This window comes from Halichoerus grypus, chromosome 5 (genome assembly GCF_964656455.1).
Source record: "Halichoerus grypus chromosome 5, mHalGry1.hap1.1, whole genome shotgun sequence".
Classification (NCBI taxonomy): domain Eukaryota; kingdom Metazoa; phylum Chordata; class Mammalia; order Carnivora; family Phocidae; genus Halichoerus; species Halichoerus grypus.
This window is the reverse complement of record NC_135716.1, coordinates 176785545-176804763: the sequence shown is the minus strand read 5'-3', so window position 1 is coordinate 176804763 and position 19219 is coordinate 176785545. Positions and strand designations below refer to the sequence as shown.

The 19219-nt window shown below is 52.2% G+C and overlaps 1 protein-coding gene across 4 annotated transcripts in view; it reads left to right on the top strand.

The window, feature by feature from the left end:
• KAZN (kazrin, periplakin interacting protein) overlaps nt 1–19219 on the top strand; it is a 1038326-nt gene that overhangs the window by 871982 nt on the left and 147125 nt on the right. Inside the window, exon 1 of one of the 4 annotated variants that reach the window (XM_078073776.1) lies at nt 15162–15570. The exons of the other annotated variants lie outside the window; for them this stretch is intronic. Coding sequence (XP_077929902.1) covers nt 15363–15570 — 208 coding nt within the window. The 5' untranslated portion in view covers nt 15162–15362. Of the gene's footprint in view, nt 1–15161; nt 15571–19219 lie in introns of those variants that run through there. 4 annotated transcript variants of the gene reach the window in all.

The following is a 19219-nucleotide window of genomic DNA, read 5'->3' as shown; positions in this document are numbered from 1 at the left end:
CTGCAGCATTATTTGCAAGAACCAAGACATGAAAACAACCTAAGTGTCCATCAACAGTTGAGTGAATAAGAAAAATGTGATACACACACACACACACACACACACACACACACACACACCGTGGAATATTACGCAGCCATAAAAAATAATGAAATTCTGACATTTGCCACAACATGGAAGACATTATGCTAAGTGAAATAAGCCTTCAGAGAAAAACAAATACCTTATGGTATCACTCATATGTGGAATCTGAAAAAAAGTCAGACTCACAGGAATAGAGAGTAGAATGGTGGGTACCAAGGGCTGAGGCGTGGAGGAAATGGGGAGCTATTGGTTAAAGGGTACAAACTTCCAATTATAAGAGGAATAAGTTCTGAGGATCTAATGCACAGCATGATGGCGGTCATTAACAATATCGTATTCTATCCGTGCAGTTGCTGAGCCAGTAGATTTTCCATGTTCTCACCACCACCACCACCACCACAAAATGGTAATTAAGTGAAGTGAAGGATGTGTTAGCTGACCTTAGCATGGTAAACATTTCACAATATATACATGTTTCAGATCATCACATGGTACACCTTAACCTCACACAGTGCTATATGCGAATTTTATTGCAATAAAGCTGGGGGTGGGGGGAGAAAGAAGTGAGTTATGGCGTAGCTGGTGACCTGGGAGAGGTAGCCTCATGCCGCCCAGGTGTCCCGAATTCATATTGTAGTGTCCAGCTATTTTGACATCTGCCCATAGAATGAAAACGTTTAAACGGGCATGCTTGCTTCTATGTGTTTTTCAATGTTGCGAAACAGAACAACTGATTTTTTTTTAAAAGTGCGAATGATCAGCTGAAACAGGCAAGTTAATTCTTAAAATTAAAAATCATGGTTTTCAGTCTTACTAGTGATGTCATATTTTTCTAGAGGACAACCTGGTGACCCTAGATTGAGGTTAGGTGGCAATGAAATAATCCCAGGCTGCCCTGGGTTACAGAATCACTGGATATGCCTCCCTCTTCTGAAGATCTGAGGGGAGGGAGCGTCTCTGAAGCAGAGTAGATGTAGGTCAGATTGAAATATTCAACTTGACAGTCTCCCTACTGATGGGTCAACACTCTTCCCTCCCCTTGTCCCCCAGTGCTGGGATTTACCAAGGCCAAGATGAGTAAAATGAAACCCCTCCCCTGGAGGGCATCCTGTCCATGGAGGAAGAATGACCTCTAGGAAATGCCCTAAGACTTTTCCGCTCAGAGTATGGCACTCAACAGTGTGTGATCCCTGGAAACCAACAGCTTATGCATCTCCTGGGAGCTTGTCCTTGGAAAAGCAGAACCTCAGACCCCACCCCAGAATCTGCATTTTCACAAGGTCCCCAGGAGATGCATATGCCCAGTAAAGACTGAGAAGCACTGTGGGGTGATGCCCTAATACCCTACCAGGACCAACTGAGTTTGAAAAAACGTGCTGGGTACAAAGAAGAAGGTATTTGGGGCATCTGGGTGGCTCAGTCGGTTCAGTGTCTGCCTTCAGTTCAGGTCATGATCTCGGGGTCCTGGGATCGAGCCCCACACCAGGCTCCCTGCTCAGCGGGGTGTCTGCTTCTCCCTCTCCTCTGCCTGCCGCTCCCCCTGCTTGTGCTCTGTCTCTCTCTCTCTCAAAAAAAAAAAAAAAAAAAATTCTTTAAAAAGAAAGAAGGCGTGATTACTCTGCCCGGGCATGTCCTGAGTGCTTCCAGAAAGAAGTGTCCTCTGAGCTGGGTTGAAAGGGATAGAGGAAGGGGTTGAAAGGAGGCATTTCCAGACACTTCGCTCAGCTGTTTCTCACCTGAACTGGGGGGCACCATTCCCGTACCCCTACGTCTCCCCAGAGCCCACGTGCCCCCCTACAGAACATCTCTGGTGCCATTTTCACCGGTGCCATGGACTGAACTTGGCTCCATCAACCTGGGCCGGGCCTCTGTGTGAAATGTCCCAGCTGCTGCCTTACTCTACCAGCATCCCGCTGGGCACCTTACCTGCTTATTTCATTCGTTCTTAAAGACAGCTCTCTCAGAAGATTCTGGAGAGACGGAGTAGCAGAAGGGCTAAGCTAGCATGTCCGCTTGAGCTAGACTGCCTAGGTTCAAATCCTACCTCGTTACCTACTGGGAGCATCCTTAGAAAAGCTAGAGCTCATTTGCTGGCCGGTACCTTGAAGTTTCCTCTTCTAGAAAATGAAACTCATAATAGTAGGTACTTCATAGGGTTGCTGTGAGGATTACATACATCACATACAGTTGGGTACCTTGGCACATGGTAAGTTCTTGAGGTGATGGTTGTTATTACTCTTATTATCCCCACTGAACAGATGAGGAGACCAAGGCTCTAAGAATTTAAAAGTGACTTCTCCAGGGTCACAGTTCTATCCCACTACCTTTGCAAGCATCCCCCCCATGGGTTCTGCCCTCTGTCTCCCACTTAGCTTGACTTGGAGACTCCTTACACTCTGCCCCACCCCAGTCTCCTCCAACATCAGGCCCTCACATTCCAGCCAGTTTCCCTCCCAAGTAACAGAAAACATCTCATTGCAGATTTGTGCCTCTGAGCCTGTTACTGCCACCACACCTTTGCCTGGGCTCCTTCCTCTGCCCAGAATCCCACCTCCCCATCTCTGCCTTTCCTGATTGCACCTTCCAAAACAGGGGCTAAGGAACACCTGCGCCTCTGTGGAGGTCCCTGGCTGGAGGAGCCCCTTCCTCCGCATTCCCCTCCCTCCTCGGCGGGCCACCCTGGAGGGCCGGGGCTGTGTTTCAAACATCCTCGTTTTCTCCCACTTTTCTAACGCAGTGCTCAGTATGCAGTCAGTGCTTCTTAAACGCATGGTGAACAAATACCTGGCCCTAGCCCCATTCTGGCCAGTTAGCTCCTGGTTTCCAGGAGGGCTCTGGGTTGTCCATGGCTTGTGGATCTCTCTCTCTCTGCTTGACCCCTTCTAACATTCATTTCCGACCCTGAATCACAGGTGGCTGCCACAGTGTGTCCTTTCCCCTTAGCTCCACCAAGGGAGTGCTCCAGGCCTTTCATGATTACAGAAAAGGACTTGGTGCACATGACCAACATGGGTGACCCTTTGTCTCAGGATCCTGTTCCTGGCCTGGGGGCTCTTGGTGTCTCATGACTCTGCTCAGGGATTCCCGACCTCACATTTGAGGCTGAATAACTCTTTGTGCATCTTGTGCACTGTAGGATGCCTAGCAGCATCCCCGGCCGGCCTCTACCCACTAGATGCCAGAAGCAGCCTCCCTCCCCAACTGTGACAACCAAAAATGTCTCCACACAAATGTCCCTTGGGGGGAAAACTACCCTCAGGTTGAGAAACATTGCTGACCAGGATGAGAGAGGGGTGACTTCAGCACAGGCAGCAAAAGAGAGGCCTTTGAAATCCCCAAGCCCATGTGTGGGGAGGTCACACAGACAAGGAAAGGTGTCTGAGCATGATGAATGAGACGGAGTGTACCTAGCTCCCGCCAGTCACTGCCGGGTGGAAATGTGGTCCAGCTTTGACCAGATCTCGAGACTCTGCAAAAGAAACCAGAAATCCCGTCTTTTATGTGAAATCCCCTGATTTTTAAACGTTGGCAGCCAATGTGAATTTTTTTTAAGACGCTGTGGGAAAAAACAAAATATGTCTGTGAGCCAAATGTGGGCTGCTGGCTGCCAGTTTTGCCAAATTTCCTGTAGACGGAGCTTCCATTCTAGAAGCTTGAGGTGGCTCACGCCACCCCTGAGCCTGCAGGTCCCTACTCTCTCTGCCATGCTGTGTGTCTTAGGCACCGTGCACCAGCCCCACGCTAGGTCTCTGGACCACACACACTCCCTGCAGCCCACATTGGCCACTCCACCCCCTCTGAAGTCCAGTTTCAAGAAGTTGGAGGGTTCTAGATTCCTGAGGGAGAGAGAATATGGGAAGTACTCCATAAAGGGGCTTGAGAAGCCTGAGGTCTCACCTGACACTGGCATTGTTGTGCTGTGTGACCTTAGCAATCACTCCCCACTCTCTGGGCTTCAGTTGCCCCCCTGTCCAATGTTTGTAGAATGAAGAAAGAGAAGGGGGGTTGAATGAATGCTCTCTATTCTTGGGACTTGAATGAGCATTTCCCCTTGGCAGTGCGGAGCCCCGACTGGCTTGCCCAGTGCCCGGGGGGCATCTTTGTCCTCACGCTGACCTAGGCAGGGACAAAATGGCTGTACCTCCCAGCTCAGGCATCCTGCATCTCAGAGCAGAGAGTCTGGGTCGTCTCTGATTGGCTTTCTGCTCTGTGCAATTAGCTTATTGCTGCTGGACACTGCTCCAAGGGTGGAACCACCCTCCTGTCCCTGGGAGGGGTCAGACCGTTGGCCCCTGCTGGTGCTGATGGCAAAGCTCTGGGTTAATGACAAGGGCCCCCCTGCCAGAAGGTACTCAGATCTACAGGATGGCTCAGGTGGGCAAGTCCACCCCTGGCCTATCTGTAATCCCTAGGACAGCTTCCCAGCCAGCTCTGTGGCTTCGAGGAGCTTTGGCTATAGGCTTGTCCGGCCTCCTAATTGTATCAATGGGAGGGAGACCCAGGGAGGGTAAAGGGTCTGCCCAAGGTCATCCAGCCAGTGGAACAAACACCAGCATCTCCTGCCCCGTCTGATCTGCCACATCGGGAGCTCCCGGGAGTGGGCACTAGTGAGGTGTATGAGACAGACCGACAGACAGACAGATGGACTCAGGATAAGCACTGACTTTGCCTGTCCTTAACTGTGGCCTAAGACTAGTGGTTGTAAACTCCATGCCTGGAGCACTTACATGAGTGAGGGAGCCTGGGGTAAGACAGTAGGGAGCAGTGGGGATGAAGCGGGGAGGGGGAATGGGGGGGCACACTGTTACCATATGGGGTGGAATAGAGGTTCACTATTACCAGACTTCCTGATTTTTCCGAAGTAAAGCTAAATGTCTCAGTTTTGGGGTGTATATTACCCTCATTTTAAAATGTTGGCAACTCGGGATGCCTGGTTGGCTCAGTGGGTTAAGCGTCTGCCTTCAGCTCAGGTCATGATCCCATGGTCCTGGGATCGAGCCCCACATCGGGCTCCCTGCTCAGCGGGGAGTCTGCTTCTCCCTCTCCCTCTGCCTGCCGCTCCCCCGCTTGTGCTCTCTCTCTCTGTCAAATAAATAAAATAAAAAAATGTTGGCAACTGGTGTTTTAAATGTTTTTTAGAGTGCTAGGAAAAGAAAATACATTCCTAGGCCACATTAGACTCTAGAGCCACCAGTGTGCAATCTCTGCTCCTTTCTCTTACCCTCAGCTTACTCTGCTTTAAAATGGGTATAATAACAGTCTCCCTTTCTTACAGGGAAATTGCAGGATTAAATACAACGGCGCCTCTAGAGGGTCCATCATACCCGGACCCCATAGTAAATGGAACCTATTGTTATTTACTAGGACATGGGACACTTTTCTTAGGTGAAATGGGAAGGGACTGGAGTGATAGAAGGGGCATATTAAGTTTGGCACAGGGCAGCTGGGAAGCCCTGAGCTAGAACTCGGGAAATTTTCATGAATCCACAAAATTGATTATGCGCTTGCTGTGTGCCTGGCACTGTGGGCATATTTCAAGTTCAAGACCTGTCCCTTCCTTGAATGTGCCGGGGAGGTGGGAAGAAGCCCATGCAGCAGCTCATGGGCTTGTCCTCAACCCCAGGAATACCTGTGAATCCCTCCACTGGGCCCCTGATCTGGGAGAAACGTTCCACTTTCAAAGCTCAGGTCTTTGAAAACAAAAAAGAATGCAGCTTCTTTCATAGTTAGCAAAACACATTTTTACTTGTTTGCTTTGTTGAGAAAGTTCAGGGGAAGATGCCAGTCTTTCCTATGTATCTGCCTCCTGAAACCAGTTCCAAAGATATTTAAAGGGCAGTTCTGGGAAAAGAAGAATTTAGAACAAATTCTGATTAGTCCCATTGGGACTAGAGGCCATTGCAGATTTCTGCCCAGAGAACCCGAGACCAGGGCCTAAAGTTACTTCTTGATGTCCAGAGTGAAGAACGTTCTGCGTTCCTCCCTGGGCTTGGCCCACACCGGAGAAGCTTGGGGCAAAGTCAGGCCTGTTCCCGGGCTTGCTGGGGGCACTTACAGCCACAGAAACCCCAAATCTTCTTGCGTGCTGGTAATGGAGGCCAGGCCTGCTCTGCGTTCAGAGTTGGAGAAGCCAGGAGTTGCTCGGGCTGACGTGTTTGGGTTCTGGTGGGCGGGCGGGCAGGCAGGCGGACAAGCAGGTAAAGCAGCCTCAGGCGTGTGCGGACAGGCCTCCTGGAGCCCAGGCAGGTGGCCTCCTGACAAGGGAGGGCCCTGGAGTCTGGGTGCAAAATCCATCAGGGTGGGGGAGGGGTGGTTATGTAATTATGACGCCACAGTCACCGAGAAAGTAACCTTGCTATGCTCCACCGCCTTGTTCCTCCCCCCTCAGAAGGACATGAAGATCTAGCAGCCATTCCTCTGGGCACGGCAGTGGCCCTCAAGTTTATCATCATCAGGGTCATCTGGAAGGCTGTTTAGACACGGACTATCAGGCCCCACCCTTGAGCTTGTGACTCAAGAGGTCGGGGTGGGGTAGAGAATTTGCATTTCTCATAAATGCTCAGGGATGGTGCTGATGCAGCTGGTCCAGGGGTCACACTTGGAGAATCACTGCTCTAGGACTGAGTGAAATCAGTCTGCCCAAGCCCCTGACTTGCTGTGTACACCGGGCAAATGTCTGAGCTTCTCTGGGCTTCAGTTTTTCTTAGGAGAAGCCAGCTTTGTCTTTGAACAACTATCCCTCAGTGCTGGGATGCCTAATTCCTCTTCTTCGGTGGCATAGAGATACTGACGTGAAAGGCCCAGCCTTTGCACAGGGCTCTTACCCCATGGTTCAAACTTGCTTTTAGCCACCGGGAGGCTAAGTCGCTCTAGGCGAGATGGGCACTTTAAGCCTTAAAGGGGCAGGACAGGCCAACATCTCTGGCCTCAGCACCTGCCCTGCATGCGAGAATCTTGAAGTGGTTCACTAGGCTTGTCTTTGGGATCCTTTTGTTTCCTTGGGGAGGTGGGTGGCAGAGGCCCATCCTAGCCCCAGTGAATAAGGCATCTGTGGCATAGAGACTGGCCAGTAGTCCTCCTTTCTCATCTTAACATCCAAGTGGAGTGTCAGCTTCCTACACGCTGGGGTCCTGTTGCCTCTTCCCACGGCATGTAGGACAGGAGTGGACTCGGGGCAGACGCCGAGTGCGAACTGACCAAATAAAATAAACAAGCACAAGAGCAAATGGCTTCTTTACTAAACCGGCCCCAGAGCCCAGCTGTCTTCCATCTGCCCTCTGCAGCTCCATGGGCTTTCCCATCTAGGGTCTCCTTTGCTCTTCACAGAACAGTCTAGGGGGAATTGGCAAGTATTCTTACCCCCATTTCACAGGTGGGGAAACTGAGGCCCCCAGTGGCCTGACTTGCTCAGTATAGGGCAGCTGCAGCAAGAAAGGTGCAGAACTCCATGCCACAGCCCCTCACAAGAGCCCCTCCCCGGTCCAGTCAGTTTTACCTCCCACGTCCCTGGATGGGTGCCATGGACATGGAGTGGGGAGAGGGATGGTGTCACCGCAGGGGCCCATGGCAGGCTCGATCACACAGGGTCACCTCCGGAGCCCAGTGTTGTGCCTGGCACCTGGTTGGTGGTGCATAATCAGTACTTGTTGAGTCAATGGATGGATAAAGGAAGACAGGCTTGGTTGAAGTACTAGGTCTAAATTGACCAGCCATGTGATCTTAGACAAATCCTTTTTCCCCTCTAAGCCTTGGATTCTTCAACTGTGAAACAACAACAATAATAATAATAACAGTAACAGAATAAAAGTTATGAGAGCAGACTCTCTAGAGCCAGAATTGCCTGCGTCTGAATCCTGCCTCCACCATATAGTACTGTGTGACTTCAGGCAACCTACTAACCCTCTCTGTTTCTTGGTTTCCTCACTGATAAAGTGAGGATAAGGAGAGTATTTATATAGTTTTGTGGGGATTGAACTGAGCTAATATGAGTAAAGTGCTTTATCCAATATTACTAATAACCCTTAACAATGAGGGTTCTATCTCTGTGCATTGGTAAATTAAATAACATTTAAGTAACAAGGTATTTACCCAAAGGATACAAACATAGTGATTTGAAGGGGCACCTGCACCCCAATGTTTATAGCAGCAATGTCCACAATAATAGCTAAACTATGGAAAGAGCCCAGATGTCCATCAACAGATGAATGGATAAAGAAGATGTGATCTATATATACAATGGAATATTACTCAGCCATCAAAAAATGAAATCTTACCATTTGCAACAACGTGGCAACGTTGGAACTAGAGGGTATTATGCTAAGCAAAATAAGTCAATCAGAAAGACAATTACATGGTTTCACTGATATGTGGAATTTAAAAAACAAAACAGAGGATCATAGGGGAAGGGAGGGAAAAATAAAATAAGACGAAATCAGAGGGAGACAAACCATAAGAGACTCTTAATCATAGGGAACAAACTGAGGGTTGCTAGAGGGGAGGAAGGTTGGGGGGGATGGGGTAACTGGGGGATGGACATTGAGGAGGGCACTTGATGTAATGAACACTGGGTGTTATATGCAACTGATGAATCACTAAACTCTACCTCTGAAACTAATAATACACGATATGTTAATTAATTGAATTTAAATTTTTAAAAAACCAACCCATGTAAGTAACAAGTACCTAGCAGAAGAGTTCCCGGCACAAAGGCAGAAGTGCTCAGTAAACAGTACATGTTATTCTTATCTCAGGCACTGACTGGCCCATGGCCCTCTGTGCCTCTTGAGTCACACATAGGAAGTGGAGACACAGGGTCTGAAAATTGCGGTGGTGGAAGCCAGCCCCATTCCCAGGAGCCACCAACCCCTGGTTCAAACTTGCTGTTGAACCAGTTGGAGGTGAAGTACTGCTAGTGGCCACCGGGGGCAGCAGAGGACCCACCCTACCCAGCTAGCTACCTTGCCAGAGCATTCCCTGAGTCCTGTCTTAAGGTGAGAAAGATCAGTCTATTCCACCGGGCCCACAGGCAGGCATTTTCTCTAACTCTGACATGGGAGGCATTTCCCCAGATAACACCCCTCACTTCTGAGGTTTAGACTCCCAACCCTGCATTCACCAGCCACATCATCTTGAGTAAGACCCTTTGTCTCCATAAACCTCAGTTTTCTCATCTGGGACATGGAGATAGGGTGGCTTGGAGGGTTGAATGAGCTAGAAAGAGCAGTCCCTGGGGCAAAGTGAGTGCTCAGCGGATAACACGTGTTGCCAAAGTAGCCTCATGGCTATAAGCATGGAGTGTGCAGCCAGACTACATAAGCTTGAGCTCTGCTTGCCTCACTCACTGGCTGTGCGCCTTTGGATAAGTGACTTGCCTTCTCTGTGTCTGTCTTCTTATCTGTAAATGGGGATGATAATAATGTGGATAGTATACTTGTAATTCTTAGGGTTGTTGGGAGGGATAAATGGATGTGTAAAGTTCTGAGAACACATAGAGTAACTGCTATGTCAATGTTCGCCGGTATTATTATTGTAAGTCATGATATTTTGATGTTATTGTTTTTATTCTGAATAAGCTGCAACATTTTAACTTCCTGCAGAAGCCTCCTTCCTTGACATCAACTCCCCAGAAAGAGGCTTAGGGTAGATGGGGGGAGATGTGGTCCCTGGATGAGGGCTTTTTCCTTTTGTTGCAGTTGAGAATCTAGCTTGGGACCCGAGTCAGTCCGACAGGCAGGACGTGGAGGCCAGCTGCACTCTGTAAAAATGCTTCAATGCCCAGCTTTGCCCGAGGACTGAGCTAAGCCTTGGCCTCCAGGGCAGGCCCTTTGGAAGCCTCCAGAGGGGATCAGGATCTTTGCCAGGTCTTTGGGGCCCCGGGAAGATCGTCAAAGGGTACCAGTGAGCCCATGACAGGCGCACAAAAGTGTCCAGCCAGGAAGGCCTCACCAGGCCAGATGGCAGGATGGATCTGGGGTAAAATCCTCTGTCCCCATAGGGCAAAGGTCTAAATAGGTTTGGAGGAAAATCCTGTCTAATCCTCTTGCTGCACCTGTGCCCCTGAGTCCTACTGGGATGGCCAAGGGAAGACCAGCACCATCCCTGCTGGTGGCCTTGGTCACAAAGGCATCCCAGGGCCTGCCAAAGGCCTTCCAAGTCACAAATCTGCAGATCTCCATGGAGATAGCAGGTATTGCCCGTCTGACTTAGAAGCAATGGGCACATCCCTCCGGCCTCCTCCAGCAATGTCCCCCAAGCCCGTTTTTCGAGGGTTTACCCTGTGCCAGGCAACACTCAGAGCTCTACATGTGTGTTTTGTCATTGAAACCCCCCACCACAGGCCTCCGAGGTAGTAGCCACAATCCTCTCCATCTTACAGATGAAGAACCTGAGTCTTCCAGAGGCAAAATCATTTGTCCGAGATCATACACTAGTGTGTGCCAGAGCCAGGATTTGAGTCCTGTGTCCCTAGCCTCCTGCGGTGGGGAGCCTCCAACATGGCCTCCAGTGATCCCTGCCTCCTGGTATTCACACCTTCCTATAACCCCTCCCATCGAGTGAGGGCAGGACCTAGTGACTCACTTCTGATGAACAGGAAAAAGGTGATGGATGTCATTTCTGAGATCAGGTTACAAAGAGACTGTGGCGTCCATCTTGCACATAGCCTGTCCTGCTCTTTCTCAGAGCCTTGTCCGGGAAGCAAGCTGCCATTTTGTGAGTAGATTTCTAGCTCTATTATGGCAAGGAATTGAGGGCAGCCTCCGGCCAACAGCCAACGGGGAGCTGAGGATTTCAGTCCAACAGCCCAGGAGGAACTGAATCTTGCCAGAGCCACATGAGTGAGCTCGGAAGTAGATCTTTCCCAAAGAAGAGCCTTGAGTTGACTGTAACCCCAGGAGACACCTTGATGGCAGCCTGTTGGAGACCTTGAGCCCCAGGCCCCCAGCCCAGCCATGCCTGGATTCCTGAGCCACAGAAACCAAGAGATAATAAACGCTGGACGTTCTAAGCTGCTAAGTTTTGGGGGGTGATTTGTTATGCAGCAATAGATAACGAATACACTTGCTGTCACGCCAGTGAAACACACAAAACATACACACACAGCCACCATAAGAAGGACAGGAAAGACCAACTCAGCCATGCCGGACAGAACTAGAAAAATGCTTTCACCTCCACTAACCCGGCCCTTCATTTTGCCTTTGCCAGTGAGGGGCTTAGACTGAAAGGCCCTTTCCCACAGTCACACACAAGCTAATGGGGACCTGGCATTGCTACCAGGGTCTCCAGACTCCCGGGAAGTGTCGCAGGAGTTCCCGAAGGTGATACAGACAAAACTGTGCAGATTCCTAGGAATCTAGAGTTGCTCCTTTGACTTAGTTTCAGATGTTTGGAGAGCCTACAGTAATGTTGGCTGGAAGATCTTAGTAAAATCTCTTCTATGAATACTAAAAGCATAGCCAAGAAAAAAAAATACCTGAAAAATGCCAGTGGGTTCAAATATTCCACTTTGAGCACATATCAAATATAGCGGGGTCCTTTAATACAGTGTTTCAGGGTTTTGTCAAATTATCTTTTCATTTTCTCCAGGATTCTAAAGGAAGTTTCCCTGGAAGCCAAGGGATACTGTGAATGGGAACTGCACTGATCCCTAGCATCCTTGTCCCCAGCGTCCTTTGTGTTTTCTTGGTGATACCCTGTTGGCATCCTGAGTTCAGGGTCATGGGGACACTGTCTGGCCTCAGAGCTCAGGACCAGAGCATCCTCCCACCCTCTGGCTGACTGCCATCCCCCTACCCAATTTCCCACTCTGCCATTGCTCCTTAATTAGTTGTCTGGAGGAATGGATGGGGACAGTTACCTGCTGCCTTGCCCAACCCCCCAAATCCTCCCTTCCTGCTGCCTTGCAGAGGCCAGACACAACGGACCCTGGAGAAGGACAGAATGAGCCAAATCTCAGGCCCAGCTGTCTCCAACATCAATTCCCAGCATCCCCAGAAAGGCTGGGAAGATCTTCTGGGAGGAGAACCAGCTACATAATTTGCAGATCCCAATGCAAAATGAAAGTGTGAAGCTCCTACTTCAAAAATAATTAAGAATTTCAAGGCGATGACAGCAGAGCATTAACCCAAGAGCAGGGCCCTCCTACCCAGGTTGCACGCTCAGAAGCTGGCCCTGTCTTGGAGCCTCCAATCAAACCACCCTGAGTTATCATTCCTGGAGGGCCTGCCCAAGTGCTCAGGGCAGAAAATGGGTTGTCATGGCTCCGGGATCTCCTGTTGCCGAACTGAGCAGAAATATCTCCTGGGTCCAGGGTATCCTCGTAATGAGAAACATACCACAAGGAAGAAATACCTCCCACCCAAGGCGGATGGTTTTTTCTGGAAGGCTGCAGGCTGCCGCTGCTCTCAGAGGTTTGCCTGCTAGCAGAGCTGGGAGCAGGGACTGAGGCCAACACTGACTGGTGGAGGCCTGGGCAGTTTGAGAACCCCCAGAAAGTGATGGAAGGTGGGTCCAGCTGCCATCTGAAGTCCTGGTCCTGAGAGTGGGGAACACACTCTCTCTCTCTCTCTCTCTCACACACACACACTCACACACACTCACACTCACATACATGCACATGCATGCACACACACCACCAGGCCAAAACTGTGCTGAGTAAGGACAGTGGCAGAAATCCCCCAGGGCTGCGGGCTTGAGAAATGGCTTGGATTATTGAAATGTAAGCAGAGAGCATGCGCAGACTTCCGAGAGGTTGCAGGGGGACCAATAAGATGTAGCAGTGAAGTGAGCACTGGTGGCCAATGGGCTAGATAGAAACTTCTAGACCTGTTTATTGTTCTTTCTCCTTCCTCTTCTTTGCCCTCTCCCCTTTCTTCTTCGTGTTAAAGAGTTGTCAACATTTTGAACTTAGATTACACCTAAAAATCCATATTCCTAGTAGCTCTTAAAAAAAACCAAAAACCCTCTGCTAACACTAGAGCCACATTCCTGCATGACAGCCATCTACTGCTTCTTATTTGCCACAGTCCTCACCACTCCCTGAAGTCTCCCTAACACCAAATCCAAGAGGCAAGTGCTACATATTCATGCTTGTGTTGCTGTTTTCTTGTCATGGAATTCAGAGACAATTGCATGTCTCTATCAAAAGTGGGAAGATAGACTAAGAGCTCCATGTACCTCAAGAAATGTGGGAAAGAGCATGTTTCTTGGTGGAAGCACCTTCTTACCTGCTTATTATGCAAAGCGTGTCTAAGCCAAAGAACACAACCTAAATGCCCTTAAGAAGCAAACCCACGGTGAGCCCAGTACTGCCCACCTCACTCATTTATGTCCTCAGTTGGGTCCCTGAAGACATCGGGAACAGACACTCCTGTACCGGGTGTCTCCAGAATGCAAGGGCATTCCCAGCTTCTCCCCCCAGGCTGGCTCAGGGCAATCTTTCTTTTGTTCTCTTGTACTTATTATCCCAGAAAAGGCAAAAGAATTGAGGGATTTCCAGCATCTCCTATCACTTGGTGTGAGCTCAGCTTCCTCCCCTTAGCATGGTGTGGGTGTTTAACCATGTGGGTGGTTTTCTTCCCTGGTTGGTGTTACTGGTCAGCTTTCCTTTGGTGTTACTGGTCAGCTTTCCACTGGGCAGTTGGGGTTTCAGACAGGGGTAAGGGGTCTGGGGCAGCCCTGCGGCCCTCTACAACTGGGCCAGTTTCCCCATTATTGGGAGGGTGAGGAAGATGCGGGGGGTGGAAGCTGGCAAGGCCATTATGGATGGTGGCCAGACCCCAGTGCTTTCGAAGAGGCAGGGCTCCTCGCCCGCAGATAGGAAAGTCACCTGTGAACAGTTTGAGATGCTTGGGGCTAGGTGGAGGGAAGTCGGTTGTTTCCCACAGCTTGGTGGAGAGCCGTATGCCAGTGACCCAGACATTCCCAGAGCTCAGGCCTGGGCCCCGTGGGAACCAGGGGTTACAGAGCCAGGCCTGGGTGCGTGCTGCCTGGAAGGGGAGGCTGGGGACATCCCTGAGATGGTGTGAGTTCTCACCTGGCTATGTTGCTTCAGCTCCCTGTGTCTTAGGAGGGAAACCAGACCTGCTTCCTGGGGCAGAGGGGAGGTAATTAGTCCTTCTAAAGAGCATCATAATCCCAGATCAAAGGGGGCTTGGGGCTGCAAATTCATTTTACGGTGAGCACCGCCAGCCACGGAAGCACCCACTGCAGCGGGCAGGTTTGGGTTTGCAGACCCAAGGTGCCACCTCACACCGGGCTTGGCTGGCTAACTAACTGGCCCCCCACCCACTCCCGGGATCCAGGTCCTGGCCTTCCCTGGGAATCACCTCACCTGACACATGGCTGTGGCAGAGGGGCATTCAGAAGCATCTCTGATGATAGAAGGGGTGGAAATTACTGATGCCTCATTTTATAGATGGGGAAACTGAGGCTCAAGAAAGTGAGATACAGACATAGGGCCCCCCACCAGATCACAGTCTCCTTAGGGATGTGGGACCATGTGGGTTCCCCGCCCCTCGCCAACCGCCCCCACCCCCCACCCCGCACAGTGAATGTGCTCAGTATGATACTTAAAGAACGCCTGGTCACACAGTACAGAGGAGCATAGGAAATGTCCCAGGGCTACCACCCCTTTCCCGGGCCATTCTTTCTGCCCTCTCCTGGCCAGTTTTGGGGACTTCAGCTCTTCAGCAGCGCTGTCACAAGGGTGTCAGAAGAGTGGAGACATATGCAAATTGGGGTACCTGGCGGCCGTCCCCCCAGATGCACTCACTTGGGGCTTTCAAAGACCTGGGTGCCAGGCCTGTCCCTTCCGATCCCTGCGCCACTAGCCATCTTTCTGACCCGCAGTCTCTCCAGAAAAGACCATGCTGGGGATGCGCCGAGCGTCCCGGAAGGGGGCCACGAAGCGCTCCCCGAGGCCTTGGGGCGAGTCCGGGCGCCGCCGAGGGGCCGGAGGCGGGGCTGGGGGCGGGGCCGGAGGCGGGGCGGGGCGAGCGGCCGGCCCTCGCCAGCCCGGAAGGAGCGGGAGGAGGAGCCGCGGGAGTGAGAGTCGTTCCCACGTGAGAGGCCGGCGGTCGAATTCCTCGCGTGCGGCGGCCGCGGACGGCCCGGCGGCGGCCGGACGGAGAGCCCTGGTCCGGCGCGCGCGGGCGGCCGGCGGGCGGCGGGGGCGGCGCTCGGCTGCGCCCCGATGCGGCGGCGGCCCCGGAGGCTGTGAGCCCGGCGCCCGTCGTCGGAGCCCCCCGCGCCGCCGCGGCATCGCCCCCCGGGCACGCGGCATGCGGGCGGCCGACTCGGGCACCTGGGAGCGCGTCCGCCAGCTCGCGGCGCACGGCGAGCCGGCGCCTTCCTGCGGGGCGGGGGCCGGGCCGGCGCGCCCCCGGGGGCCCGCAGTCTGCGAGCCCGGTGCGGACGCGAGGGGGCCGGCCGATCGGCCCCGCGCCGGGGCGCCCTCCGTTCGAGCGGATGGCGACTGCAGCCAGCCGGGTAGGTGCGCGCTGGGCGGGGAGGGCGGCGCGGCCGCAGGCCCGGGGAGTCGCCGGGGCCGGGCACGCGGGGGCGCTCCCGGCCGGGATCGCCGAGGGCTGGTGGCAAAGTTCTCGCCGCGCGCCGCGGCCCCGGCGCGGGGAGGGGTGCAGGGGGAGTCGCGCGGGACGCGGAGTTAGTTCTTCAGCTTGCGGGTGGGGGTTTTGGCGCTCGCCGCTTTCCGGCTGAGCCGCCCCGGGCCCCCCCCCACCCCCCGAGCGAGCTGCAGGAGGAGGTCAAGGCCACGTCTGCCGGAGTTGTGAGATCCTGGGGCTCCCGGAGACCTCGCTCTGGGCCGGACCCCGCCACTGTCCTGGGAAGCGTGGGAAAGGGGCCAGCCCGGCACGAAGTTGGGGGCGGCCCCTCTCCGGCCGCACCTGTAACCCACCCGGCAGCCCCTAAAGTGCCAGGAGAGCCCTGCTTTACTGCTGCCCCTTTGAGCGGAACGTGATGGCTCGCATTTGCTAGGAGCAGAAAGAAATCGAGGCGGTGGAGACACAATGCGAGGGTCTGATTGTGTATCATTGGCTAATCTGCCCCAAGCTGAGGACCGCGTTTTAACGTTAAAAAATTCCGGGTGGGTGCGCCCATTCCATTCTGTTGGGGTTGGTCTCCGTCTCAGCTGCCCCCGCAAGTTATGTCTTGGGGGGGTGCCCAGAGGACCCCCTGGATCCCCTAGACTCTAAAGTAGGAAGAAATTTAGACGGAAGATGGACGGCTTCCAAGAAGTGTCTGTCATCATCAGTTGGAAGTTGGAATACTTTTTCCAGGAAAAATGGGGGAGGGGGGAGTATAACATGGTTATTCATTATTTCTTGAATACCTATTGTGTTCCCGTAATTTACATGGCATATGTCCTTAAAATTTTATCACAACTCTGGGAGGGAAGCTGTGTTATCTTCATGAAGATAAGGACAGAAAATGCCAGAGTTTCAGCAACTTGCCCAAGGTCCCACCATTTCAAATATTTTCTGTTGGTTGACACCGGAATGCTTCTCCCAGACAGCAGGCTTAACCAGCTGGGAAACACCAGGCTTATTTACCTAATAATTATTTCTTTCCTATGAGAAAAAGCCAGCAGCAAGGTCCCCTAATTCCGGGCTGCCTGTATTGGTCTCCCAAGGAGACGGAATCCTGAGGATCACAGGCGTAGCCTCCGGAGCTGGCACCACAGACCAGTCAGCTGTGATGAGCTGCCGCTGGTGTCCTGGAGCCACTGAAGTCTTGGGTCTCCAGGAAAAGGGACACTGAGCCCTGGAAGGAGTCTTGAGTCCCTGGACCCTTGGCCCTGGGGCTGGGCCTGCTGGAGACCATCCCACTTCCTCCCCAGCTGCACAGAGCAGTTAGAGTCCAAGACAGCTTGGTGTAAAACAGAGCACAGATGTAAAGAACAAGCAAATAGGAGAGCTTGGGCAAGTTGCTTAATCTTTTTGAGACTCAGTGTACCCATCCAAAAAGTGCTGATAATAACTGGTGTCAACTAATATTTTGATCATTCTAAAGCTAGCGTCTGCAGATCACCTTGCCTCATTCATAGTTGATGTTTCATAAAAGTTAGTTATCAGCGTCACTGGTGGGGCATCTGTCAGGCCCCCCGTTGACTCAGTGTCCCATTAGGATGTGATGCTATCCGTTCCATCTCCGCCCTCCTGAACCGTGTCAAGATGAGATTTGTCTTGTCTGTAAAGTACTTCAGTGATCCCAGGCTGACTGTCGTGCTAGTGGGGGGTTGTTATTATATAAACGTGGAGGAGATGGTTGGGTGGAGAGGGATCTGTTTACTTTGTGTCTACATAGACTCCATTTGTGTATTCATAATAACAATATCCTAATGACATGGTGTAGCTGAGAAACGCCTGTCTCCAAGGTCTTGGGGGTGGTTGTTATTCCGATGGCCCTCGGGGTGTTCCTTTAGGTCAGAGAGCGATGGAAATCTCCTCATTTACAGTTGGCAACCCTGGCATGAATCAAGATCAAGCCAGCGGCTAAACCAATAAAGTTTTGAGTTCTCTCTCCTCTACCCACCCACCCTTCACCCCCTTCTGCTCTCTGGTTCTTAAAGATCAAATGCAGTTTCTGAGAACTTTGGCTGGGCATTGATGTGAGCCTGACTTGGACATGGATTCTCAAACCTTTGGCTGTTATTAGGCGTTTTCCTCTGGGCGGCAAAGGAGAGCTCTTCTGGCTTAGCACCACAAGCTGAAATTATTGTTGAAATAAACATTTCAGCCAGGCTGTGAGGTGACCCATCCCAGGATCTCAGCACGTCGGTCTCCAGCTGAATGTGATGTTCAGTTGAAGGAGCCGAACAGTGAGTGCCCTGTTGGTTGACCGAGTTTGGGAATTTGGCACTTTCAGAGGTGTGGGGAAGGGGGAAGGGGGGGGGGACGCTGGCTTGGCAGGATGGAAGCCTGGACACTTCGATGTGGCTCATGGAGGGTATCCTGAGATCAGCAGGGTGACGGGCTCTGCTGGTGACCACTGTGGCCCCCAGGGTGGGGCCCCTTCCAGGGAAGGTGACCATTCTTTGTGCACAGGCTAAGGGCCCGAGCCGGAGATGCAGAAATTAGACACGTGCTTAGTCTGCCCCTGGTTCTGCCTCAAATCTGTGTGACCTTGCGATACTCGGTAACTCAGTTTCCCTATTGGCTCGTCACAGGAATTAACTCCATCTGAGGGGAGGTCATCCAGAACCTCCCCCAGAGTGAAGCAGGTGCTCCCTGAGGCTTCTTAGGGGGGACACGTGAACGAGTCCTTCTTTGGTTGTCCATTCATTCGGTCCCATTTCTTGAGCCACTACTCCTGCCAGGCACCGTGGTAGCTGCCAGGGATCTAGAGTGGCAAAGGGGACAGCTGCAGCCCCTGTTTCCATGGAGCTTCTTATCTGTGGGAGGAGATTTCCAGCCAGCAAGTACACACAGGATGTGTCAGGAGATGGCAAGTGCTCCGCAGAAAAGTAAAGCCAGGTGAGGGGTTAGCGTGATGGGAGCGGGTGCTGGTCAGTCTTGGGGTAGCTGGGCCGGAGAGAACGCAGTGAGCTGCACAGGTGCTGAGTTCCTAAGACAAGAGGGTGTTGCTGATCAGCTAAAGCCACCAAGTTATTGTTTTTAAAAGTTGTTGGTCCGTTCGTGTCTTTGGAGTCTGGGCACTATCTCCGGCCCCATCCGAAGCCTACCCAGGTTTGTGGGCCCAGTTCAGATGCCATGCCTCCTTAAGCTTTTCTCCTAACCTCAGGTTATAAAGTCACAGGACCTATTGGAGCTTCTTTCGGCCTCTACCTTTTTTCTTAGTCATAGGCGTTCTTATCTCCTCGAGCCCCTCCTCCTCACACAAAGCCCCCTGGCCCAGGGCACCAGGCCCTTGTGGATCTGTGTACTGGTTCCCAGTGCTGTACTGTACCCTCCCAGGGGCCAGGCGTGGTGGGAACCAGGTGGGATGCTTTGTCTTAATCAGTCCTCCAGTGATCCCGGGGGGAGGAGCCATTGCCAGTCCCCTGCACAGGTAAGGAAACGGGTGCTTAGGAAAGTTTAGTAACTTGCCCGAGATCACACAGCCGGGGCGTATCACAGCCACGACTTGACTGTGGGGTCCCAGATTGTAGACCTCACAG